This window comes from Bos mutus, chromosome 4 (assembly GCF_027580195.1).
Source record: "Bos mutus isolate GX-2022 chromosome 4, NWIPB_WYAK_1.1, whole genome shotgun sequence".
Lineage (NCBI taxonomy): Eukaryota > Metazoa > Chordata > Mammalia > Artiodactyla > Bovidae > Bos > Bos mutus.
In genome coordinates this window covers 31177665-31204469 of record NC_091620.1, presented here as the reverse complement: position 1 = coordinate 31204469, position 26805 = coordinate 31177665, and the positions used below count along the sequence as shown (strand labels likewise).

Genomic DNA, 26805 nt, shown 5'->3' with positions numbered 1-26805 from the left:
GTCACAAAAATCGGACATGACTGGGCATCCGAGCATGCATGGGCGCAAACAAGAACTTCTGCCCTGATCAGTGAAACCTTTCAGGAACAAATATTTTCAGAGAGAGAATATATACGTATGTATATATGTATTTGGGCTTCCCTGGTGGCTCAATGGTAAAAGAATCTGCCTACAATGAAGAAGATGCAGGTTCCATCCCTGGATCAGGAAGATCCCCCGAAGGAAGAAATGACAACTCACTCCATTATTCTTGCCTGGGAAATCCCATGGACAGAGGAACCTGTCAGGCTATAGTCCATGGGGTTGCAAAGAGTCAGACACAATTTATTGACTAAACAACAATAACAATATATGTTTTTGTATATGTACAAGTACAAAAATGCGTATATATGTACATTTTTTTTATTAAGGTCTAAAGATATTATTTTTATTGTTATTGTGGCTAATAATGTAATCAGAAGATTTTACTCACCCTACACCTCAACTGTGTAATAAAATTATATAAATAGAGTGCAGCTATTTTATAATCTGTAACTGGCTTCACTGTCCCCAGGAGCTGCCACTCACTGATTAGTGCAAAATAAATTTGGTCTCGTGCAGATGGCACAATAACTTAGGTGATGAAACCTTTGCTTGGATGACTCATGTACATGGATCAGTTTTTCAGACTTCTGCTCCTTCTTCTCTACTAAGTATTAAGTGAAGTGAAAGTGGCTCAGTCATGTCCAACTCTTTGCGACCCCATGGACTATACAGTCCATGGAATTCTCCAGGCCAGAATAAGGGTGGTTAGCCTTTCCCTTCTCCAGGGGATCTTTCCAACCCAGGGATCAAACCCAGATCTCCCTCATCGTGTGGATCCTCCTTCTCTGCTTTACTATAAATGAGGGCAATTTTCTCTCTTCTCGACCTCACAAAGTCTGGCCTACCAGGAAGTGACCTATCTTACCACCTGTAAGGTTCACCCTGTGAACCAGATACCAGCCTGTTTTCTGGAAGACTTTGTAAGATTTGGCTCGATAAAGTCAGTCTTAGTTCCCTCAAAGCATCTGGTCATATCTGATTACATGAACCTGATTCTCTTATATGATACCTTATCTATAGTATTAAATATTCTTCAAGGATATGAATGTTAATAGCTGTATAGTTTTCCATAGCTTGACTGCACAATAATATCTTCTACAAATTCCCTCTTGTTGGACATTTTATGTTATTTCTAATGATTTGGCTGTTCAACTACGCCTGCGATGAACATTTTCACATACAAATCTTTTTCCACATCTCTGAATCTCTGTAAGATTCTTAGAATTACAGATAAAAGGGTGAGTCTTTAAAAGGATCAAGGTATCATGCCAGCTTGTGATAAGGACACATCTATGAATAATTTGCCTCTTCACAGGCCATACCTGCTCTATTCTTATCCATTCTCTGTTTATATTTCTCTGGAAATCCACATAATTGTAAACCTATAGCTCCCTCCTACTCTGCATCACTTTCAAAAGGTAGTATGCCATCTTCTTCCATCTGTCACAATTGAAATTGCCTTGGAAATCAATATTACAGAGTAAAAATGTCTAATGTTGTAATATGGAACTAGAGATAAAACTAGTATGACAGGCTTTATCATAGTGTATTCACCTATAAATTAAGCCTAAGTTAGTGCAGTCCTGAAATTGGAAGTGAACTTGGCAAAAACATATGTGTGACATGGAGAAAAAACACAAGCTTAATCTATCCTTTGGCTAATTTTAAGAGTGTGTATTTGATCATTCCATTTTTTACTCATTCAGCAAATACATAGTGAATTCTTACTACATACCAGATATCATATTTAGTGTCTAGAGAAAAATATATCTATTTTGGCTTTTTATGTCATTTCTAAAATGTTGAAGGCATTTTGTTGCTGTTCAGTCATTGAGTTGTGTCTGACTCTTTGGCAACCCCATGGACTGTAGCCTACCCAGCACGGCCAGCGTATTCTTTACCACTAGGGAAACCCTGAAGACATTTTAAGGCAACATAAAAGTAGCTTTCATCTGGACTAAGGGGTGTGTGTGTGTGTGTGTGTGTGTTTTATCAGAACTAGCTGTGCTGTTAAGAAAAATGCTGTTTGGACTGGTCTATGTCTCCTTGTCATCCATAGGATTTCTCTCTAAAAGACAAATATCTTGAAGAGGGAATGGCTGTGACTTATTATTTGTAGATAGAAGCTACTTGTGTCTGTGTGTTAGAAACTAATTCTGACAGTTTTACCTCCTCCTGAAATCTCTTGGGGACTCATTGACTCTGTTGCTGAAATGAGCCTAATAAAGCTGATTTGCCATTTTGTACTACAGGATTCTGAAGAAGCAAACATGTGTAGCTACCAAATAAAAAACAAAACTGTTGCAACATTTTATTTATTTTTATTTCTGTATGTCTTCAGAGTTACACAAGTGAATGGTCAAAGTGCAGAAAAATGAAAATGAGTATTGTTTTGCATACACTAACTGTGAAATCTTCACAAAACCAAAATGTGAAAATGCCTTTTAACTAAAGCTACTCTTCTCATAGGACGAATCCTGATGATTCTCTCTGGAATCTCCAGTAGATGATTTTCTCTGGGACCATAGCAGTTTCAAGGTAAAAGAAAACGTCCTCAGAGTATCAGCACTGCCCCTACCCACTGCCCCCACGCCCCTGTTTCAAACAGCAGAACCTCAGAGCATTTGGAACTGGGCTAGCCCTGTATAAAAAAAGAAACAAATTTTACTGTATTGCCCTTTTCTTATCCCCTCCTGTTACCTCCCACTAGATTCAGTCTTAATGAAAGTGAAAGTGTTAGTTGCTCAGTTGTGTCCAACTCTTTGCAACCCCATGGTCAGCAGCCTGCCAGGCTTCTCTGTCCATGGAATACTCCAGGCAAGAATACTGGATAACTTGCCATTCCCTTCTTTAGGAGATCTTCCAAATCCAAGAATCAAACTCAGGTCTCCTGCTTTGCAGGCAGATTTTCTTTACTGTCTGAGCCATCAGGGAAGCCACCAAGATTCAGTCTTAGATCGTTTACCATCTTCCCCATCCCATTCAACCCTCAGCAACTATTCCAAGATATCCTGGTTCTACACTGGGGGCCAGTATGGTGCTCCTGGCGCTTTAAAAGGGGAAACTGGAAGATGGAACAATAAGCCACAAAGGACAGAATTGCTCAGTGATGTAACAGAATTGCACTGATGTGACAGGTGCTGGGGCAGGGTGATATTTATGAACACAGAGTCCTTCCTTGCATCATGGAAGCACCTGTCTACTCTGGGAACTCTTAAGGCCAGCCCTGTTTAGGACCCACAGAGATGGTTTCAGTTTTTTATGCCCCAGACAGAGCATGTGAGTGAGGGGTGAAGACTTAATGTAATTGGAAACAAGCCAACCAAACAGTTCACAGGGGACAAAGTTATGTTGGCTCTGGTCCCAGTAAAAGGAAAATACCTTGAGCCCATGTTCTGGGAGCTCCCATGGTTCAGGGGAAGGCCTGAGAGGCCTCACAAACTTATCAACAGTAGAGGAGAAGCCTGTTTTGAGGATTGAGGGTGGTTTAGAGAATTCAGTGCCGAGAGGCATCATATACCCATGTTCACCTGTGCCTCATATCCTGTACCATTGTCCCAACCCCCGGCCACTTCAGGCAGGCACCAAATGGAATGTTGATCCAATTTTTTAGACAGTAATGTTTAGACTCCAAGAAAAGAACACAGAGTGAAAGCAAGTTTAGGACACCACATCCCCCCTAAGCAACACAGAGCCTTATTGCACAGAGTCGACGATAAAGATTCATGTGTCCCTAGAAGCTATGTTTTATTTTTGGAAGTTATTGTCATCAAGAGCTGGCTGACAAGATCAGAGTGCTTTCTTTTAAGGACAACAGACTGTGGGTTTTTTCCCTGCAGCTCTGGAAAGACATTAAAATGAAGGTACCATTCTCTGTCCAGACTCTACTTATCAGCTCTGTGACAATGGGTGGGCCTCTTAACCTCAGGAAGTCTAAGTTTTCACTTTTGCATGATGAATCTCTAATACCTAGAAAGTAGAACTGGAGGATTTAAAGCAAGGCAGCATAGGCAAAGTGCTTTACATGGAGCTGGAAATAAAGCAAGCCCTCACTATTATTATAACCACTATTTTTATGATTACCAAAGTTATTCTTTCCCACTATCTAAATCTAGGATTTCACTCAGTCCATTCTGAAAGTAAACTAATAATTCCTGGTCTCTGAATAATGCATTTGGAAATCCTTAATTTAGTAGTTCTTTAACTGAGACACAAGAATGGGCTTCAGAGAACCCCATAAATGCCCTACAATTTTATGCAAACTTTTGAGTGACATACATCCCTCTGGAGAGAGAATCCATTGCTTTCATCAAACATGTTCCTGACTCTAAGCAAGATTTGTTTTGTTCAGTCACTCAGTCACGTCGGACTCTTTGTGACCCCATGGACTATAGCCTACCAGGCTTCTCTGTTCTTCACCATCTCCTGGAGCTTGCTCAAACTCATGTCTGTTGAGTTGGTGATGCCATCCAACCATCCTATCCTTTGTTGTCTCCTTTTCCTCCTGCCTTCAATCTTTCCCAGCATCAGGGTCTTTTCTAATGAGTTGGCTCTTCTTATCAGGTGGCCAAAGCAGGATTAACCAGTGCCTGAAGTGAAAAGGCTAACTTTCCAATAGGATTGTCCCAATTATTTCATATATCAGCTACTTTGAGAATAATTAAATTTCACTAGTGGGCATTTCCAGAACAAGGTTGACAAACTGTTATCTAGAAAGAGTCAATTATCTAGATGGAGAAGTGGGGCTCTCATGAATAGGTCTTCAGTTCAGTTCAGTTCAGTTGCTCAGTCATGTCTGACTCTTTGAGACCCCATGAATCAAGCATGACAGGCCTCCCTGTCCATCACCAACTCCCAGAGTTCACTCAGACTCATGTCCATCGAGTCAGTGATGCCATCCAGCCATCTAATCCTCTGTCATCCCCTTCTCCTCCTGCCCCCAATCCCTCCCAGCATCAGGGTCTTTTCCAGTGAGTCAACTCTTCACATGAGGTGGCCAAAGTATTGGAGTTTCAGCTTTAGCATCAGTGCTTCCAATGAACACCCAGGACTGATCTCCTTTAGGATGGACTGGTTGGATCTCCTTGCAGTCTAAGGGACTCTCAAGAGTCTTCTCCAACAGCACAGTTCAAAAGCATCAATTCTTCGGTGCTCAGCTTTCTTCACAGTCCAACTCTCACATCCATACATGACCCCTGGAAAAACCATAGCCTTGATGAGACAGACCTTTGTTGGCAACGTAATGTCTCTGCTTTTGAATATGCTATCAAGGTTGATCATAACTTTTCTTCCAAGGAGTAAGCCTCTTTTAATTTCATGGCTGCAGTCACCATCTGCAGTGATTTTGGAGCCCCCAAAAATAAAATCAGCCACTGTTTCCACTGTTTCCCCATCTATTTCCCATGAAGTGATGGGACCAGATGCCATGATCTTCGTTTTCTGAATGTTGAGCTTTAAGCCAACTTTTTCACTCTCTGTTTTCACTTTCATCAAGAGGCTTTTTAGTTCCTCTTCACTTTCTGCCATAAGGGTGGCGTCATCTGCATATCTGAAGTTATTGATATTTCTCCCGGCAATCTTGAAAGATGTCAAATATTATATGGCCCTTTATCAGACTGCTGGCTGGTGCTTTATTTGAATAGTTTTAAACAAAGCCTAACAGTAAACAGGCTCTCCTCCTGCCCTCCTCTGCATCTTGACATCTCTGGTTCTGTTCCACTGATGCTTCTTTGATTGTCTGCCTGACACCTTCATCCAAAGCTTTCAGGAAAGGTTAGAGACAGCTTGTTTTAGATGGGGGTTGCTCCATGTAGCAGTAAGAATTTTCTCTCCATTGAGATCCCGCTGTTGTTAGAGATACCAAACAGTTTTTGTTGTGTGTTAGTTGCTCAGTTGTAACTCTTTGCGACCCCATGGACTGTAGCACGCCAGGCTCCTCTGTCCATGGAATTCCCTAGGCAAGAATATTGGAGTGGGTTGCCATTCCCTTCTCTAGGGGATCTTCCTAACTCAGGGATCTAACCTGAGTCTTCTGCACTGCAGGTGGATTTTTTATCATCTGAGCCACCAGTAAAGCCCACAAAAGAGTTAAGAGTTTTAGATAATTTCCTTTTTGGTGGTAGTTAAAAGACATTTAAAAGAACTTTTCACAGAGCAACTCAGTTCTCTAAAGCAGGGGTCCCCAACCTCCTGGATCTTATGCCTGATGATCTGAGGTGGAGCTGATGTAATAATAATAGAAATAAAGTGCACAGTAAATGTAAGGCACTTGAATCATCCCAAAACCATCTCCCCAGCCCTGGTCTGTGAAAAAAAAAATTGTCTTCCATGAAACCAGTCCCTGGTGCCAAAAAGTTTGGGAACTGTTGCCGTAAGGAGTCTGTGATATCTCACGTACTGGAAGGCTACATTTCAAGCAGGTTTAGCATTAAGCTGGTGATTTAAATAGGCAAAAGGCCCTGTATCCTATTACTAATCCCAGAGCCGTGCGATGCCCTCCATCACCACGTGACATTAGTGAGAAAGGTGACAGGCGATGCCACACATCTAACTTCATCATCCAGTCCTGCTATCTGAAGACACTCAGGACTTGTCTGCCAGTAATGAGTCAACAACTGTTTTCCAGTGACCATGAGAACAGCCATTTCCTATAGTTGACTAGGAGTGGGAGCAAAGAGAAAAGATATACAAGACAAAAAAGTTAAGGCTTTATTCCCCTCAGAAAATGAATAGTCCTGGTGAGAATACAAAATACAAAAATGTAAAGAACTTGCAAAACTAATACAAAATGATTGTAAATTCAGTTGGAAAACACCGGGTGAGCAGAGATACTCAAGGATTAAGAGGGTCAGAGAGGAACTGAAGAATTCACCAAAGGCTTCCACAGGAGGAGTGGCTGGAGCCAGGCTTGGGGCTGTGGAGACCATGAGTGAAACAGCTGGGAGGGCCTTGTGAATGAAGTGAGATAAGACATAAGACATAAAAGCACAGAAGGGAGAAAAATGAAGCCTAACACAGAATGGGTAATCTAATTCATCTAATTAGAATAAAGACACCAGGGACTTCCCTGATGGTACTACGGTTGAGACTTCGCCTTCCAATGCAGAGTGTACAGGTTCGATCCCTGGTCAGCAAGCTAAGACCCCACATGCCTCGTAGTCAAAAAACTAAACCATAAAGCAGAATCAATATTATAACAAATTCAATAGAGACTTTAAAACTGTTCCCATCAGAATAAAGACTCTCCATAAAGAAAATGGTTAGTTCTAAGAATAAAGCAGAGCCTAAATTATCTTAAGTTCATTTATTAGCTCATTCATTCATTTTTTCATTCTTTCAACACATGTTTAGAGTCCATGTACCTTGAGATACTGCTTTCCTAGTCTCTGAAGTTAGACTAGTTCTCTATTCTTATTACATTACATTCTAGGAGGAAGAGATAGACAATGAACCAATAAGCAATAAATTTTTTAAAATGCCATCTGAGTCTATTTGGTGAATAGGATCCCAAGCCCATATGTCGAGCTTTTAAGGTTGCTAAGATACCCTGGTATGAGAGACATACTTAGCGAAGTGCTATTACTATCTCATGGACATCCTCCAAACATCATCACTGTTCTCCCCTTTCTGTATCAAGGTTATAGTAGGGCCACTGGTGCAGAACAATAAGCAATAAAGTCATGATGCCATTGAGTTCATGTGCCGTCTGTCCGAAGGTCAGGGACCTTGACTGTCAGCATGTATAGAGCTGTCCTTAAGGCTTGAACAATAAGAAGAGGCAAAGCAAGAATCAACTGTGTTTTGGAAATTGCTCACAGAATACTATTTGTGACTTTCCCCCCTTGATAACACACTGGACAATGTAAAATTTTGCATAGATGATACATTTTGGCTTGAAAAGTTCTATGGCTCAAAATACTTCCTGTGATTATCAGCCAGCTGTAGAACTGGCTTCCCAGGTGGCGCTAGTGGTCAAGAATCTGCTTGCCAATGCAGAGACGAAATGTTCCAATGCCAGTAAGAAACATGGGTTCAACCCCTGGGTCAGGAAGATCCCCTGGGGAAGGAAACCCACTCCAGTACTCTTGCCTGGAGAATGCCATGGAAAGAGGAGCCTGGTGGGCTACAGTCCATGGGGTCGCAGAGTCAGACATGATGGAGCAACTTAGCACGCAGCAGCTGTTAGAACTGTTTTGATGTGCATACTTACTAAACTTTCTCTTTATAAGGTAAAGCAATTGATCCAACTGTAATGGGAGACACATACTCCTCTAATTTGATATCTGAAAGAAATAAGACAATGAGAAATAAGCTACATTTTTGTGTTTGTCTTCAGAGGAGCTGGGCCAGTCAATGGCAGTGGTTTGTAATAGAACAGTGCTAGGGAAGAAATGGGGAATCTATAGGAGGGCTGATCTCTGGTCTGGCCATGGAGTTAAAATGACCCAAATTTTAACTGTTCAAATGATGCTGAGACCCAGTCAGACCTTAGAACTTTCCCTGTAAAACAAGGCAAAAGAAAATGTGAACCAAATAGTAGCTGCATAAAATTTCATGAATATCATGGGTATGGTATCCCTATTCTTTCTGAAGGAGAGTAACCAAATTCTGAGGTCCTTCCACTTTGGGAGAGGATTGAAGACTAGATGGTAAAAGATGTCATATCTGTTTCTCCTCATTTTTTATCTAAAATACTAAATAACTTGGCCACTTTTTGTTTAACTTTCTGGTGTTAAAAAATGCTCGACCAAGTTCGGGAATCCCACAGGCTATAAGCCCTTTGGTGCAAATGAAGAAAAATGCTGCTTCCTTGGGGTGTGCATAGCGGCCTGCCAGCGGGCACAGCTCATGTGGGGGAGGTTTGGCTGGATTTTATCAGCCAGGAGCACTTGTGCAGTATGCAACCTGCACTCCCATTCATGGTGGCTCTGAGTTGAAACATGGATTAGGGAGAACTGAAACAGCCATCAATAAATTAAATAAGTCAGTCCAGAAGTTCTTCTGTTTTGACTGTTTTCTTCAAAAGCAAGAAGTCAGTTTTAATTCGGCTTTGTGTTTGCCAGTTCCCACATTTAAACCTCACTGGATAAAGCAGGTCCTTACCACTCCCTTACATTAGCACTTCAGCATCCTTAACTGCATTAGGAATGCCTTTCTGCCAAGGTGTGAGAAAGGATCTTTCTACAGCCAGGAACACAGGTAGCTCAAGTCCATAAATGTGGATTTCTGGGAGCATCCAGAGAGCCACATGATCTATCAAACCCATCTGGTCAGTAAGGAAGTTCTTCAAGCGCTTAAGGCCATTTTTATCGGATTAATCCTCTCCTCTATTAAAGTTCTGGACTTCTGAAAGCTGTTCACTTCATTGTGAGACTGCTGCTGCTGCTACTAAGTCGCTTCAGTCATGTCCGACTGTGTGACCCCATAGACGGCAGCCCACCAGGCTCCCCCATCCCTGGGATTCTCCAGGCAAGAGCACTGGAGTGGGTTGCCATTTCCTTCTCCAATGCATGAAAGTGAAAAGTGAAAGTGAAGTCACTCAGTCGTATCCGACTCTTCACAACCCCATGGACTGCAGCCTACCAGGCTCCTCCGTCCATGGGATTTTCCAGGCAAGAGTACTGGAGTGGGGTGCCATTGCCCTCTCTGTCATTGTGAGACTAGACAGTGTTTTCTCAGGGACAACAGGGCTGAAAGTTGTCAGTGCCTTCTATTTAAAGTTACCTTTGTGTCTTCTCCATGTACACCATCAAACTTCCTGAGGTCAGAGCTAGGTCATTATGTTTGTGACGTTCCATTCTCTCAACTTTAATTCAACAGATGTTCGCTGGGATGCTTCCTTATGCCAAGCACCTTCTAGAGTTGTAGGTGATGCAGAGATGAGTCACATCGAACCCCTCACCTCAAAGAGTATATGTTTTCGTAGAAGGAGTTGAACGCAAATACAGAAATAACTGCAATTCAAGGCAGTCAACTCAAACCACTTTGGGAGTAGAAAGAACTAAATCAGTGAAAAAGCACACACAGAGGACAGAGAATATAGAAAAAGTAAAGGATGTGAAGGACTTCCCAAGTGGCTCAGTGGTAAAGAATCCACCTACCAATGCAGGAGACACAGTTTCCATCCTTGGGTTGGGAAGATCCCCTGGAGAAGGAAATGGAAACCCACTCCAGTATTCCTCCAGGGAAGTCCCAGGGACAGAGAAGCCTGGTGGCCTACAGTCCATAGGATCCAAAAAGAATTGGACACAATTTAGCAACAAAACAGCAAAGAGGAAGGCTAGTTGTTCTTTACTCCTTCCTTTGTCTGTCTTCTCGGAGTTTTAAACTTCTAATGTGTTATGTAGAGTAATGTCTTGAGGAAATGATGGGCCAAATTAGTGTAAATCAGAAATGTAGAAAAATTCATTCTAAGCCACACTGTAGTCATTACTCAAAAGAAAGTCAAAAGCCAGAAAACACTGACACTTAAAGGGCAGGTAATCAAAGGTTTCAAAAGTTAGAATGGGCATTTTATACATATATAATATAAATTAAATGTTAACTACCTCTGTATCTTTTTAAATGAGGAAAGATGAATGTATTTTTCATTTTGCCTCTTCCATGTTGACTCTATATGCTGTTCTGTGGCTTTTGCTGATAATAAGAAATTTCCTGCTTCAAAATTAAATCCCGTCATGGATGCTAATGATGACCCTGATGAAGACCATCTTACAAGTTATGATGTTCAGCTCAGTATTCAAGAATCTATTGAAGCCGGCAAGACTGTATTTTATCCTGAAAGGTAACATTCAAATTGATGATCCTCAACTAAACTTCATGGCATTAATTTTTTGTAAGATAAAATGAATAATGTTTCCAGACCCCTCTACCTTTTTTTTGTGGCAGGAAATTCAACACCTTTACAAGAACTGCTGTGCACAGGTTTAGCATTCTGATTCTACAAATTCCCATTTCCTGTGAAGTATGAGACTACCTAGATAGGAAATTCCCAGTTCAATTTGGTTGTATAGGATTGCCTATTTCCTCAATTCATATAGAATCAAAAAGGACAGTAAATAATGTGAATGAAATTGTAAACACTGTTTATATGACTAACATATAGATACATATACAGAACCGGTTGTGCTACTTTCTCAGGCAACCTTTATAAGTAATATATTCCATTTTGCATCTTTAAAATATGAAGAATAATGCTAACTCACCTGCCTATAAGCTTAATGAGTGGGAAAAGAGTTGAAGGCTTTTCTAATATATAGCAAAGTGATATATAAACCAGAATTTTTAATTATCTACTGTTAAAGTGACAGCAGTTAAGAAATTATACATGAAATTGGTGTTTTGTGTTGGCAAGAGTTATAGCATCTAAAACCGCCAAAGTACATTTTTGTTTTTGAGCAGCACACATTATACTTCTGACAAAACTAAACTTTAATTTACCTTTAAATTTGATTATAGTATTTAGAATCCTGTATTCTGAAATTAGTAGTGCTTTTGAAAAGATTTAGTGCTAGAAAATGATTGCTTTTGAGCTTTTAAAAAACAGACATGTTAACATTTATATTTCTGGTCTCTTTCATTCTTCCCTTATCTCCCAGGAAGGCATTCACAACCCTGGAATACCAGTGGATGTTTCTGCTTTAATAGAGTTAAATCAATTTGTTATTCAATACCTAGTCACCTTTGTATAAACACACATCAGAGAATTTCCATGAGGGTTGACAATGACCTCCTGGGTCAGTGATTGGAATTTGTTCAGTAAATGCTTTGCCTATTTTTCACTAGTTTTCACAGTTGATTAAAGACTAACATGCAATGTACAGCATATGCTCCCAAACAAGCAACCATTAATTAGCCATTATTAAATTCAGAGCAAGAAACCTTTATTGAGCATAGAATTTTTAAAGTTGGGAGAAACCTTAGAGATCTTCCTATATAATCTTCTCATTTTACTGATGCAGGAACCACCGTCCAGAGAGGCTGCTGGCCTCCTCAGGTTCACAAAATCACAACATCTGAAAGCAGCTCTTCCGTCTCTGACTCCAGTTATTTACCCCTTTTTCATTGCCTACAATTAATTTCAAAGACAATGTTTTAACCTTCTACTTTTCCATCTTCCCTAATGTTCATAGGTCCAGTGTATCATAAACATACTCTGTATCTGACTTTTAGACATTTACATTTTTAAAGTAGATAACATCAGTTGTGTGCATTTCTTGAAGATCCTGATTATTAAACGCATGTGCAAAAACTGAATAAATGTTTCGGTTCCTTTATATCATGAATACAAATATGGCTTGTATTTCTTTCCCTGGTAGATTTGTACCACTAAGCGATCAGAACAGAAAGCTTGTGGAGGCCATACAGCAAGGTAAATGGATTTATCACCTACAGTAGAATGGACTGGAGATTCCATCTGGCTGAGAGATTTGTTATCAGCCCATGTGTTTATTTTAGGTCACATTCTTGAGCTCCAGGAGTATGTGAAATATAAATATGCTTTGGATGAAGCTGATGAAAAAGGATGGTTTCCATTGCATGAAGCTGTTGTTCAACCCATTCAGCAGATACTTGAAGTTGTCTTGGATGGTAAGAAAATGTAGAATGCCTTTAACCAAACTGAAGCCCAAAGGCAGATGTTCTGGAGTATTCCCAATGAACATAATAAGCAAAAAGAAAAAGTAGAATAAAAGGTGATTTGCAATTTGGAAAAGATAGTACTCATGCTTTAAACTGAGTACAAAATTAGCCTATTTTGTGGAGTTCAGGGTTTACCCTTTACATCTTTCTAAAAATATGACCCAGTTTGGTGGGAAGATGTGATTATCACCTAAAAGTTTATATACACCATTAACTAATTGATTTAAGTATAAAATATTTTGCTTTTCAAAGTCAGTTGTAAACTGTCATCTTGAACTGAGTTAATAGTTTCCAAAAGAGTATTATTTTGTACAAGTAATACTTACATTATCTGTCCTTATATTACATTACTTTTTTCATCATGCAAATATGAATAACTGTTGTGGTATATCTACCCAGGGTTAAATATTATTAATAATTTCTACGTTCCAACAGTGTTTTTCACATCCCAGCATCTTGTAAAACACTTTGAGAATGCCCTTCTTGTCAACCTTCAATGTTGCTTCCTAGTGCTGTTGTAAGAGATAATGATAGCTACTGGATAATTAACTATCCAGCTGGTCAGCCAGCTACAAAAAGTTAAAAATAGACAGATAGGATAGATAGTCAGATATAGAAGATGATGTTAAGCATGGTATTTCTTTTGTAACATATTCTGATAGGATACATCATTGATCAAATACTTGTCATTCCCACAGGCACAGACTTCATTTGACAAAAAACAATTTCAGGTTCAATTTAAATAATAATACAGAGGATTAGGGAAGTTGTTTATAATTTATTAAGAAGTGAGAAGTCACAACCCATTATCTTTTTTTGTAAAAAACACCTTGAAACACAGATGTTGGTTTGCTAGCTGTCAACTTGATTAGCAAGCCCATGCTCATCTATTTCTACTCACCATCATTTGCTAGACTTTAATCATTTCTCTTTTTAGTCTTCTTTTTTTCGTCAATTGACTTTGTCCCATCTAGTGTAGATGGTATTGCATCATTCTGTTCTATATGACATCCTTTAAGTAAAGACTTTTAATTTTCCACATGCTTTCATATCTCAGCATCTTATAAGACGCTCTGGGAGTTCAAGACCTCTGATGGAGAAACACCTTTGACTTTGGCAGTCAAAGCTGGTCTGGTGGAAAATGTAAGAACTTTACTAGAGAAAGGAGTGTGGCCAAACACCAAAAATGACAAAGGAGAGACGCCCCTTCTGCTTGGTAAATGACCTATTTTTCCTAGAACTTTTATAATTTGAGACAAATAATATTTATTCAGTATTTAATGTATTGGCTAAAATTATGTGACCTCATCTGTTTCCACTCTCTGACGTCCTTTCCTAACCCCCATCTCACCTGCCATATGATTTTGTTTTCTTGTCCCACCAGGAGGTGAAATGTGAAAGCTCTTTCAGCACCAGTTAATCAGTACCAGTTAATCAGAAACTCCTCTAATGAGGAGTTTTATGAGCCCAGGAGTGTCAGTTTTGAAGGAATAGTTTCTAAGTGGGGTCCGGCCTGTAAGGGATATTGCATTTGTGATCTGTAGCTTAATCAAAGAGGCAGAAAGGGGACTCCAGAGAGAGACATGAGGTACAGAGCAGAATGATGAAACCAAATTTGAAGGCAGGAGATCCAGCAGATTCTGAGCACACAAGTGTGTCCCTGGGGTCACCACTGCAACACATCAAGGGAATGATTGTAAGCATGAAGATGTTGTTTATCTATACACAGCTTCTTCTCAGGCTTGTATATCCTGCTGTTTGTTGACCAATAAGTATTGGCACATCTATTTGCAGTAGCAGAGTGAGATGAGATTAACTATAGATGACCACAGATAACCTTTCTTTCTCTCAGGGACATAGGTCCAATTCTCACATCCATACATGACTACTGGAAAAGCCATAGCTTTGACTAGACAGACTTTTGTTGGCAAAGTAATGTCTCTGCTTTTTAACATGCTGTCTAGGTTTGTCATAACTTTTCTTCCAAGGAGCAAGCGTGTTTTAATTTCATGGCTGCAGTCACCATCTGCAGTGATTTTGGACCTCTAAAAATAAAGTCTCTCACCATTTCCATTGTTTTCCCATCTATTTGTCATGAAGTGATGGGACCAGATGCCATGATCTTAGTTTTCTGAATGTTGAGCTTTAAGCCGACTTTCTCACTCTCCTCTTTCACTTTCATCAAGAGGCTTTTTAGTTCTTCTTCACTTTCAACCGTAAGGGTGGTGTCATCTGCATATCTGAGGTTATTTCTATTTCTCCCAGCAATCTTGATTCCAGATGGTACTTCATCCAGCCTGGCATTTTTCATGATGTACTCTGCATATAAGTTAAATAAGTAGGGTGACAATATACAGCCTTGACATACTCCTTTCCCAATTTGGAACCAGTCTATTATTCCATGTCCAATTCTAACTGTTGTTTCTGACTTGCATACAGATTTCTCAGGAGGCAGATCAGGTGGTCTGGTATTCCCATCTCTTTAAGAATTTTCCACAGTTTGTTGTGATCTACACAGTCAAAGGCTTTTGCATAGTCAATAAAGTCAATAGAGAAAAATATTAATATGTAAACTTCTGCCACATGGTAGATGCTCAGGAAAGGAGAGATGTTATGAAATAATGCATGTGTGGCAGGAGGAGGGGAAGCAGCCCTGAGATTTTTCACCAGCCATTCCAGCCATTCAGTTCAGTTAAGTTGCCCAGTCATGCCCAACTCTTTGCAACCCCATGGACTGCAGCACACCAGGCCTCCCTGTCCATCACCAACTCCCAGAGGTTACTCAAACTCATGTCCATTGAGTTGGTGATGCCATCCAACCATCTCATCCTCTGTCATCCCCTTCTCCTCCTGCCTTAAATCTTTCCCAGCATCAGGGTCTTTTCAAACGAGTCAGTTCTTTGCATCAGGTAGCCAAAGTATTAGAGTTCCAGCTTCAGCATCAGTCCTTATGAATATTCAGAGATCCCAGAAGAAGCCAATAAAGCATCGTGAGCTGTGGTCACAGTGAGTCAACACTACCCCAGTGCCTGTCCACAGGGAAATCTCTAGAATTTTAAGAACAGCCTGAATATTGTTAACAGAAAACTTAGATAATTCAAACATCAGTAAAATATTTACAGTTGACAACATTAATTCAGCAACATCAATGCACCCAACATTTATCTAGTTCAGTTCAGTTCAGTCGCTCAGTTGTGTCCGACTGTTTGCTACCCCATGGACTGCAGCACACCAGGCCTCCCTGTCCATCACCAACTCCCAGAGGTTACTCAAACTCATGTCCATTGAGTTGGTGATGCCATCCAACCATCTCATCCTCTGTCATCCCCTTCTCCTCCTGCCTTAAATCTTTCCCAGCATCAGGGTCTTTTCAAACGAGTCAGTTCTTTGCATCAGGTAGCCAAAGTATTAGAGTTCCAGCTTCAGCATCAGTCCTTATGAATATTCAGAGATCCCAGAAGAAGCCAATAAAGCATCGTGAGCTGTGGTCACAGTGAGTCAACACTACCCCAGTGCCTGTCCACAGGGAAATCTCTAGAATTTTAAGAACAGCCTGAATATTGTTAACAGAAAACTTAGATAATTCAAACATCAGTAAAATATTTACAGTTGACAACATTAATTCAGCAACATCAATGCACCCAACATTTATCTAGTTCAGTTCAGTTCAGTCGCTCAGTTGTGTCCGACTGTTTGCTACCCCATGGACTGCAGAACACCAGGCCTTCCTGTCCATCACCGACTCCCAGAGTTGACCCAAACTCGTGTCCATTGAGTTGGTGATGCCATCCAGCCATCTCATCCTCTGTCATCCCCTTCTCCTGCCCTCAATCTTTCCCAGCATCATGGTCTTTTCAAGTGAGTCAGCTCTTCACAGCAGGTGGCCAAAGTATTGGAGTTTCAGCTTCAGCCTCAGTCCTTCCAGTGAACACCCAGAACTGATCTCCTTTAGGATGGACTGGTTGGATCTCCTTGCAGTCTCATGATGTTCTCTTTATATAAGTTAAATAAGTCTCTTTATATAAGTTATATAAGTCTCATGATGTTCTCTTTATATAAGTTAAATAAGCAGGGTGACAATATACAGCCTTGACGTACTCCTTTCCTGATTTGGAACCAGTCTAGAAGTCACAGTAAACCAGATTCTATGCTGAATAGCACAGTACAAATGGAATGATCATCTTTCAAAGAATCTAGTGAGAGCCTAGATATAATCGAAATAGAAAACAAGTATTAATAAATGCTATAACAAAGGTGTATATCCAAAGTAAATTGGGGAAATAAGAGAGCAGTGGAATCTGTGAAACTTCCAAAGAAATAGTTGTGACTCATGGGACATAGAGGGGATCAACAACAGGCCTTTGCCCCTGCACATAAATGTTAAATGAATAGTGTTATCACATCTCGGGAGCGTTCTGCTCTGATTTCTTCTTTACTCTTGCCCTATGTGGCAGCTTTTAGCCTTCTCCAATTCAGATTAAATTGGAAAAACTAATTATTATAGTCAGGGTACAGGTAAAGCTTCCATAACAAAACCAGCAAACAAACACAGATAGATAAAACAAACAAACCGCAATGACTTCGAAAAGAAAGTTCATTCCTCTCTCGCACAACAATTCAGAAGTGAGTGTAGATATCTGATTTGTGATGATCTTATAGTTACTAAGTGTTTTTTGCACACAGACTCCTTCTCAGCTCATCCCTCTAAAGTTGGTGTCACCTTCCTCCAGTAGGACAGTCACATGATTGTCCTGACCAGAGGGTCCCAGCGTGCAGAGGAAGCCAAGGGAACGGTCTGGTACAACAGCTCAGCTCCTCTGCTTTCCACTTTCCCAGAACATGGTGCCATTCACAGCTCAGTTAATTTTACTTTATTTTCTTTCTCACAAATCGGTATATATCCTCTTTACTCCATCTCCTCTCTCAGTCTTCCAATCCTTCTCTAGGTACTGCAGAAGAAAATCTCTATTGGTATGTCATATGAGTCAGATTATCACTGAAGATATTAAGTAAATTATATGGGCAAAACTCATGAAGAGTAGGACATGACTGAGCGACTGAACTGGAACTGGATGGGCAAAACACATATATCCAGAAAGAAAATTACAAAATTTTTTTTAAAGAAAGAAAGTGCCAGCAAACTATAAGGTGTTCAAAAGTGCCTATAACTTATGCAAAATACCCTCTTAAATTCCTTAACTCTTCACCTGAGGCTTGCTGTCCTCTAAGCATATAATGATACATATATTATGTGAAATGTATTCTTTACTTCATAAATTATTTAATTTGTATTTTACTCAGTTACATTTCACACATACTGTACCTTGTTAGTTTTCAGTATTTAGCCAATTATTGGTTAAGGATGTCTTCATGGTTTAGCTTGGAAGAGGGGTTCCCCACGATTTTCATTATTATTTCTATGAGAAATAAAATATATTTTTAGTTCCAAAAGCTGAACTACAAGTAAAGTTTTATTTTTTTTAGTTATTTCAAGTTGAATATGGCTTATATATGCTGTTATTTTCTTGAAGAAAGGGTAGTATCTCTAATCAACATGTTCCCTGAGTCAGACAAAAGGAAAACAGATCATAAAAGAAGAGATTCATTATTTTATTACATTTTTTTTCTAATTAGAAAAAATGGAATAGGAGCAAGAAGATAAATGAGGGCACATTATCTCTTATTTCATTTAAGTTATCGATGTTTGCTTCACAAGAGCACCAGCTAGGATGAGGTAATTCACTGTAATTAGAGCTGCCAGTGGCAGGTGGGTGACTCAGAGAAAGGCATTTGTCAACAGATTGTGCTTCAGACAGTGAGCAGGAGAAAAACTGAAATTGCTGCAGTGATGGCTTGCTTGCCTCCTAGTGAAATAGACAATTTGTCCTCATCCTCCTTTTCTGCCTTTTGGAGCCATCTCTCTTGCCTTGGCCTCAGAGCCTTTCCACCTTCAGCTTCTTACCTGCCCAAGATGTTCCGTGTGCCCCCATATCCCCTTCTGTCTTTCCCAGCAAAGGCCCAGTCTTTGAATCTTTATTCAAACAGAAAGCAGTATCGCCTTCACTCCCCAGGCTTCAAATTCCCCAAGTGAGAACCATGTCTGTCTTTTTCCTGCTGCCCGCTGTACCTAACAAGTGACTCAAACAGTAAAGAATCTGCCTGCAATGCAGGAGACCTGGGTTCAATCCCTGGGATAGGAAGATTCCCTGGAGGAAGGCATGGCTACCCACTCCAGTATTCTTGCCTGGAGAATCCCCATGGACAGAGGAGCCTAGTGGGCTACAGTCTATGGGGTCACAAAGAGTCAGACACGACTGAATGACTAACATTTACATATAGCCAGCACATATTAAATGAATGAAAGAATGAACAAATGAATAAGTGTTAAAGAGTAACCTTCATCCTGCTGTTTTTCTTATTAAGATTTTACATACTGATAAGAGGGAAATGCATGACACCTTAGAGAAGTATTTATATCTAACCTGGGAGAATCCATTAACAATCAGAAAGAGAAAAAGACTTAACAGTGTAATTTCAGCTACTAGAAAAAGAAGAGAGGGAGAGAGACATCTGATTTATTGAACCTCAGAAAACATGGTACATCAGCTGTCATGTACTTCACCTGTAAGAAGAACAACTGACCTACCTGGATTCTAAACATTCCTATTGCTAACATCTCATAAGAGTATGGGAAAGAAATGTTCATTTAATATTTCCTACTTTGGTGGGAAAAAACTCTCTCTACAGGGAGAAAAACTTGATAAACACTATCTGCACAGGTGACTCCATGATCCTATAAGTGAGGAAATCATAATAATAATAATGGTTATCATTTATCAAGCTCCTACTGTATACTAAGCATTTTACATACATTATTTAATTTATTTAACTGATACAAAAGTTGATATTATTTTCATCTCAGCAATGAAGTGGAAGTTTAGAAAGAGGACACAAAGTATCCTAACTCAGTGACATGCATCCTGTTTTCCACGAAACTCTTACCCCTGCTCAGGTCAGGGTCTTAAGAAAAGGCAGTATCATCTTATATGCTTACATTCCTTGAGAGAAACCAGTTATGAGAAACAGAGGGGTATGGAAAATACAAGAAAAGGTGTCACTAATATCTCTCTTGATATTAAATCTGGTAATTAGTGTAGTGCCATGTAAGGGATTTATGTTATATGCCTCCTGTTGACTGTTCTTTTTAAAACTCACCTTCAAGCTATTAAAAGAGGCTCCTATGACATGGTGTCTGCTCTGCTTAAACACAACACCAGTCTTGACCAGCCCTGTGTGAAGCGATGGTCAGCAATGCATGAAGCAGCCAAACAAGGCCACAAAGACATCATAGCTCTGCTACTAAACAATGGAGGCAATGTCCACCTAAAAGACGGATTTGGAGTGACCCCGTTAGGTGTTGCGGCCGAGTATGGTCACTGTGATGTGTTGGAACATCTGATCCACAAAGGTATGTGGAAAGGAATTACATGTTGCTGATGTTTCTCCTGCGCTTCCCAGGTGGCTCAGTGGTAAAGAATCTGCTTGCCAATGCAGGAAACACAGGTTCGATCCCTGGGTCAGAAGATCTCCTGGAGGAGGAAATGGCAACCCTCTCCAGCATTCTTGCCTGGGAAATCCCATGGACAGAGGAGCCTGGCGGGCTACCATCCATGGGGTTGCAGAGTCGGACATGACTGAGCGACTGAGCACAAGCAGTGTTTCTCCTGCCTCTCAGATCTCCTTTTCTCCATCTGTCTCATTTCAGAGACAGACCTCACTGCCTCCTCTTCCTCTCCTGAATGTATCTGGGCATCAGATTTTTACTCCATCCCTCAATAAGCCCCGCAATAGGCCCCTATTGCACAACTCACTTGAATCCTATGCATGGGGACCTACAAATCTGAGTGCCCGGCCCTGATGGCTATCTCTGCTGTTGCTGCTAAGTTGCTTCAGTCGTGTCTGACTCTGTGCGACCTCATAGATGGCAGCCCACCAGGCTCCCCTGTCCCTGGGATTCTCCAGGCAAGAACACTGGAGTGGGTTGCCATTTCCTTCTCCAATGCATGAAAGTGAAAAGTGAAAGTGAAGTCGCTCAGTCGTGTCCAACTCTTCCCGACCCCGTGGACTGCAGCCCACCAGGCTCCTCTGCCCATGGGACTTTCCAGGCAAGAGTATTGGAGTGGGTTGCCTAGGACCACATTATTCTCAAGGATCCTCTGTAGGGAAAAGATAACATTTTTGAAATTCCCCCACAATGCAATTCATTTAATTATCAAATAAGCCATATGAAATAAGCTGTATTACTGTAGTTTACAGATAAGGAGTTGGAAGTTCATGGAAGTAAGTAGCTTGCCCCAAACTCTCACAGTCAGCAACAAAGCCATAATTCAAACAGACCACTTTCCCCTACATCATGCCTTCTGGTCCTCATGACATTTGAATATTACACAATTTGTGTTCTTTGATGATATTTTGTGTCATTCTCCCTCTGAGCCATTTAAGATAGTCAGGCTTATTCATCTTAGGATCTTCTGCTGGATCATGCATGGTGTTTGCACATAGAAGACAGTTGATAAAGATTTGTTGAAATGAGACAGAGCATTAACTTTGTCTTTAAAAGTCTAACTAGACCTTTTTTAGGGAGCATTTTCCTATCATGAAAATTGACTTGATTTCTCAGATGTCAGTGAGGGAAAGATTTTCTAATTGAATGAAACATGCTTCATGATTGCTTATTGAAAAGGCTAAGAACACAGATGTTCTTAATTCTGTATTTTTAAGTCCTAACCAGAAAGGAAAACCACAGGTTATTTTTAAGGAGATGATCTTGACGTCTGCCCAGTGATCACTCTGCTGCATGTCTTATACTGCCAGGAGGTGACGTGCTTGCTTTGGCGGATGACGGTGCATCGGTGTTGTTTGAGGCAGCAGGAGGGGGCAATCCTGACTGCATCTCCCTCCTGCTGGAATATGGAGGAAGTGGAAACATACCTAACAGAGCAGGGCACCTTCCTATACACCGAGCTGCCTATGAGGGACATTACCTGTGAGTAATAAACCATAGCGTTATCACTTTAAGTTGAAAACACAAACTTGTATATATGGTATTATCTTAAATATGTCTCCCAACATCCAAAAAGAAAAAGGCAAAATGTTCACAAGTTTTGTATATCTATGTGTTTGATTTTCCCCTTCTTTTTATATTCTTATACCTTAAAAAATTTCCACATTGAATTTATACTGCTTGTCAAATGAAAAGATATTTTCCTTTAGAAGAAAGTTATAAGTGAGACTTCTGCACACGCCACCCAAATGTGCCTTTTTTAAAAAAAAATCTGTTTAACAGAAGGCTACAGGGCTTCTAAAAATTTTGCCCTTGGCAAAGGATTGAAATTTGTAATACTCCAATTTTTATCAACATAAACAGATATTATAATATAAAATATATCCTTGAATAGAAAAGTATCATTATAAATTTAGGTTTCTTTAATAAAATGGTCAGATATATTTTAAAATCACAAAATGTGCCACAACCAACACACCAATAGAAATCTATAATCATAATAAACTACCCACCTTGAAAGGATGGTTTTTGGCAATTAAATGTATTTCATAAATTCAAAACCTTTGAAATCATTAGGCTTCATCACTTTCAGTGGTGACATTGGCTAAGTTAAGTGGCTAATGACAAGTAATTGATGCGAAGTGACATGTTGTTAAAGTTTACCTGGATTTACTCCCAGTGTTCATAAATTCACACCTGGTAGCTCTGAATTAGGCACAAGAGATCAAGTTCTCCTTGCCTGTGGCTCTCATACATGTCCAATTCATCAGTCAAGTGTGAAATTCACAGCTATTTGTCACAGGTTCTTAGTAATACAAGCTGTGGTTAGTTATCTCAATTGAATTCATGTAAGACTGATGGAACAATAAAGACCCTTCTTGTTGCTAATAATTCAGGTTCAAGTAAGTAGAGAGGATATACATGGACAATACTAAAGCATAGATTGTTCATGGAGCAGTGAAGCGGAATAACAAGAATTCAAGAGGCCTAAATTCTAGTCATTAGTCTTCTGCATCTGTGTGACCTTGGACAAGTCATTTCGCTTCTCAAGTCTTCGTATGGCTCTGCTGGTAATAAAAGGGCTGGACTCAGTGATGCCCAAGGTGACTTCCAGCTCTAATTTCCTGTGACTCCATGGTTCTGATTAAGTCAACAGTATGAAGCATTCATCTGTGAGATTGAATGGACCTACTTTTCTGTTATATTTTCTTCATTAAGTAGCCTTGGTTGATTATAGATAATATGTTGTTCAGAGAATAATTGAAAAATGGGGAGGGTTCCTGAAGAATCACAATTCTAGAACCAAATATATAAGATCTAGTAGGTTCCCCAGGAATATTTAGACTGGGAAGCTAAATCAAAACTAAACTGGATAGTACTAAGTCAATGGACAAAGACTGAATATTTTTGTGTAAGGTTATCTAGAGAAAATAAAGGAAACTAATCAAATTGTGTTCACTTGTCCAGCATGGAAGCTGGTTTATTTCATTTCTTGATTTTCTTCCTGCCATGTGGATATTCGATTCTTTTTTTTTTTTTTTTTAGTGCACTGAAATATCTTATTCCAGTAACATCCAAACATGCAATCCAGAAAAGTGGGCTAACACCAATTCACTCAGCAGCAGATGGACAAAATGCACAGTGCCTAGAACTGCTTATTGAAAATGGCTTTGATGTCAACAGCCTGCTTGCTGACCACATTTCTGAGAGCTATGATGACGAACGGAAGACTGCGCTCTATTTTGCTGTTTGCAATAATGATATCCTTTGCACAGAAATCCTCCTGGCTGCAGGTGCAGACCCAAACCTAGATCCCCTCAACTGTCTACTGGTGGCAGTGAGGGCCAATAATCATGAAATTGTCCGGCTGCTTCTTGCCCATGGAGCTAATGTCAATTGTTACTTCATGCATGTGAATGACACTCGTTTCCCCAGTGCCATACAGTATGCCCTAAATGACGAGGTAATGCTCAGGCTGTTGCTGAATAATGGCTATCAGGTGGAGATGTGCTTTGAATGCATGCATGGGGACATCTTTGGAAACTCGTTTGTGTGGTCGGAGATAGAGGAAGAGGTACTGCCGGGATGGACATCTTGTGTCATAAAAGATAACCCGGTGAGTTACACCCTTCTCTTCTTCGTATTGGGTCAGCATCATAATTTTGCTCATTTAGGGATGTTCCAAGAAAAGAAAAACAAACTCCAACTTTTATATTTTTCTTCTTCTTGTGTTTTTGTTTGCAATGAGATGGGGAAATAAGCATAAAACTAGGCCCCCAAAAGTATAGTTTTCTTGAATTGGAAACCAAATGTTGAATAATTTGGAAAATGTATGCAATTAATAACTCATGCTTATTTGGTGGAATTTGGGGGCTAGAAACACAGTAAGAAGAATCATGGAAAATAGCATGGTTCTTCCACATTATGCTGAGTACTGTCACATCAGAGCCACACATGCTCCAGGGCTCATTGTTTCACAGAAACAAACAAATCATTTACTTTGCTTTTTTGGTTCATAACAAGAAGGGTACTTTTATTTCATGTAAAAAGGCAAAGGTAGTAATTTGTCAGAACAAAATTTTTTATGAATATAGTATATTAAAATTGCTACTAACTTCAATTTTATTACTTCTCTCAGTTCTGTGAGTTTATTACAGTCCCCTGGATGAAGCACTTGGTAGGCAGTGTTATTCGTGTATTAATAGATTACATGGATTATATCCCTCTGTGTGCTAAACTGAAATCTGCACTAGAAGTACAGAGAGAATGGCCAGAAATCCGTCAAATACTAGGTAAAAGCAAAAGTTTTTCCTACAAAATTTTTTATGGAGAATGTATATAGGAAAAATTTCTTAATGTCAGTTTTGATACTTTTTCAGTGCTACCTTATATTCAGATTTATCTGTTTTCTCAAATCATCCTTAATAGTTCCTCTGATAGAAGATACTTTTTGCTTTTTCTTGACACTTTCCAACTGTTTAATTGTATAATGAACAATACCATAACTATATCAACATTCTGAATAGAACTCACTTTTTAAAAGTTAACTTCTATAATATCATAAAGTATAGGATTCTGCATGTGGGCAGGGATCCGTTTTGTTTATTTTTGTACTCTCAGGGCTTAGCATAATGCCTCATAAGCAGTAGATACTCAATACTAAATAAATGAATGAATGGAATGAATTAAAATATCCTTTTTGATCTAGTCTCTCTGGGTCTTTACTGACAAATTCCTACTATTAAAAGTATGTTTTACAGGCAGGCCATTTTGTATTTTCTAGGTTAAAGCTTAGTTATAATCATAAAAGTGAGTCATATTATGAAAGTTTCAATAAAATACATCTAAAATTACTCCAAATACATATAACAACCAGAAAAAAAATTATAAATTGGGAATGTTTTCTCTTTCAAAATATGAGTTTGGAAAAATGTACTTTCAAAATCTACTTGGACAATTTCATGGAGGCTAAAGAAGCATCCTAGAACCTGACAATATATTTAAATATTCTGGCACTCTTAATACACCTAAATCAATCTTCAATGGTATAACAAAACCACAACATCCCATTCTTTAAGATCAAGCAAATTTTATGCAAATTAGTAGATGATATTTTATAGTCAGAAAGATGAAATTGAAATGTTTACCTGATTTACATACCATATTTGTTAGATATAAAGTTCTATGAAAAGAAATGTTCATCTAAGCACTTAGTTTCAATCAGAGAGTCTCAGACATTAAAGTATATAATCTGAATTTGGACTGTTCTGACCATGGTAGCAAGAGACGGAAGTTGGCAAAAACAGTGGAGATTTGATTGGCTAGAAAGAGTGTTAGTTCAGCGGAACACACATTAGGTGGTAAGCCTGGGTTTTCCTCACGTGGCTCTTCCATTGGAATGAGTTCTATGCTAGAATAGACTTTGTGGCAACTAAAACAGGAATCTCAGAGAATCTAGTGAATGATGGAGCTTAGAAATTGACCTCTGGGGTCAGATAGGTCTGAAATAGGATGCAGCATTGTTCTTGCCCTGGTATAGCATTGCTGATCCACATAGTGCACAGGTCATTCAGGGCTGATATTTTCATGGAAACAAGCAACAATTTATTCTATCATTTTTGTTTCATTCAGGGAAGGGGATTTTTTTTAACGCTTAATTTCCTATAAGAAAACCAAGATAGTCATACTGGTTGTGTGACTTTGAGGATGGTTACTTATTCTTTTTATATCAAGGTTTTCCCACTGCAGAATGGGCTTGCATAGTATTTACCTCTTAAGGTTGTTGTGGGAATTTAAAGAGATGTCACATGTAAGGTGTTTAGCATAATGCCTACAGCATTAAAAACACTTAGTAAATTTACCTATTTTAAAGACTAAATTATTAGTATTTTTATGTTATTTTTATTACATGGTAAGGTTATATGAAGTATCTGAAGTGTGTATGTAAGCATGTCATGAACCCCCACAGCTTGAAGAGTTAGGTATTATCATTGCTAATTTTTAAAAATTAAAAACTAAGGCTAAAGGGGGTTTACATAATAGCCTGGACTCTATAAATTCTTGAAGCTAGTTACCCTTCTGAACAAAAGCCCAACTTAGGAGTGAAGTCCAAATGAAGCAGGACAGATGAAGACAGCATTTTGGATCTTAAAGATTAACTGAAAGAAAGAGAAGGGGATGGAGAGAAGGACCAACAGATTAAAAGAATTAAAAAGAACACATCAAACTAAAAAAAAAAAAATACTGTCAATACTAGTTTAGGGATAGCACACGAAGATAATGAAGCTGTAAAGAAAGTGATTACTATAAACGTCTGAAGAGTAGTTTCTTACAGGGAATGAAGTTTGGACGGATTGTGGAGGGAATTCTGGGATGACTGGGGAAGTCCTATTCATGACCTAGGAGAGGTTTGCAGATGTTCACCTGATAATCACTTAAGAAACCATATGTACAGTTGCTTTATCTATATTTTACAATGAAAGAGTTAAAATATTTTGGAGATTGTAAAGGAAAAAACC

At 39.3% G+C, this 26805-nt stretch overlaps 1 protein-coding gene across 3 annotated transcripts in view; it reads left to right on the top strand.

Annotated features, from left to right (window-relative positions):
• Nucleotides 1-26805, top strand: part of ASB15 (ankyrin repeat and SOCS box containing 15) — a 60132-nt gene that overhangs the window by 28556 nt on the left and 4771 nt on the right. For 2 of the 3 annotated variants that reach the window (XM_070369299.1, XM_005893448.2), the window contains 9 exons: nucleotides 2554-2622; nucleotides 10731-10867; nucleotides 12402-12454; nucleotides 12541-12672; nucleotides 13781-13939; nucleotides 19946-20191; nucleotides 21598-21769; nucleotides 23333-23903; nucleotides 24426-24579. In XM_070369299.1, the coding sequence (XP_070225400.1) occupies nucleotides 10761-10867; nucleotides 12402-12454; nucleotides 12541-12672; nucleotides 13781-13939; nucleotides 19946-20191; nucleotides 21598-21769; nucleotides 23333-23903; nucleotides 24426-24579 (1594 nt within the window). In that variant the 5' untranslated portion in view covers nucleotides 2554-2622; nucleotides 10731-10760. The remainder of the gene's footprint in view (nucleotides 1-2553; nucleotides 2623-10730; nucleotides 10868-12401; nucleotides 12455-12540; nucleotides 12673-13780; nucleotides 13940-19945; nucleotides 20192-21597; nucleotides 21770-23332; nucleotides 23904-24425; nucleotides 24580-26805) is intronic. The other variant, XM_070369300.1, reaches the window with a different exon arrangement.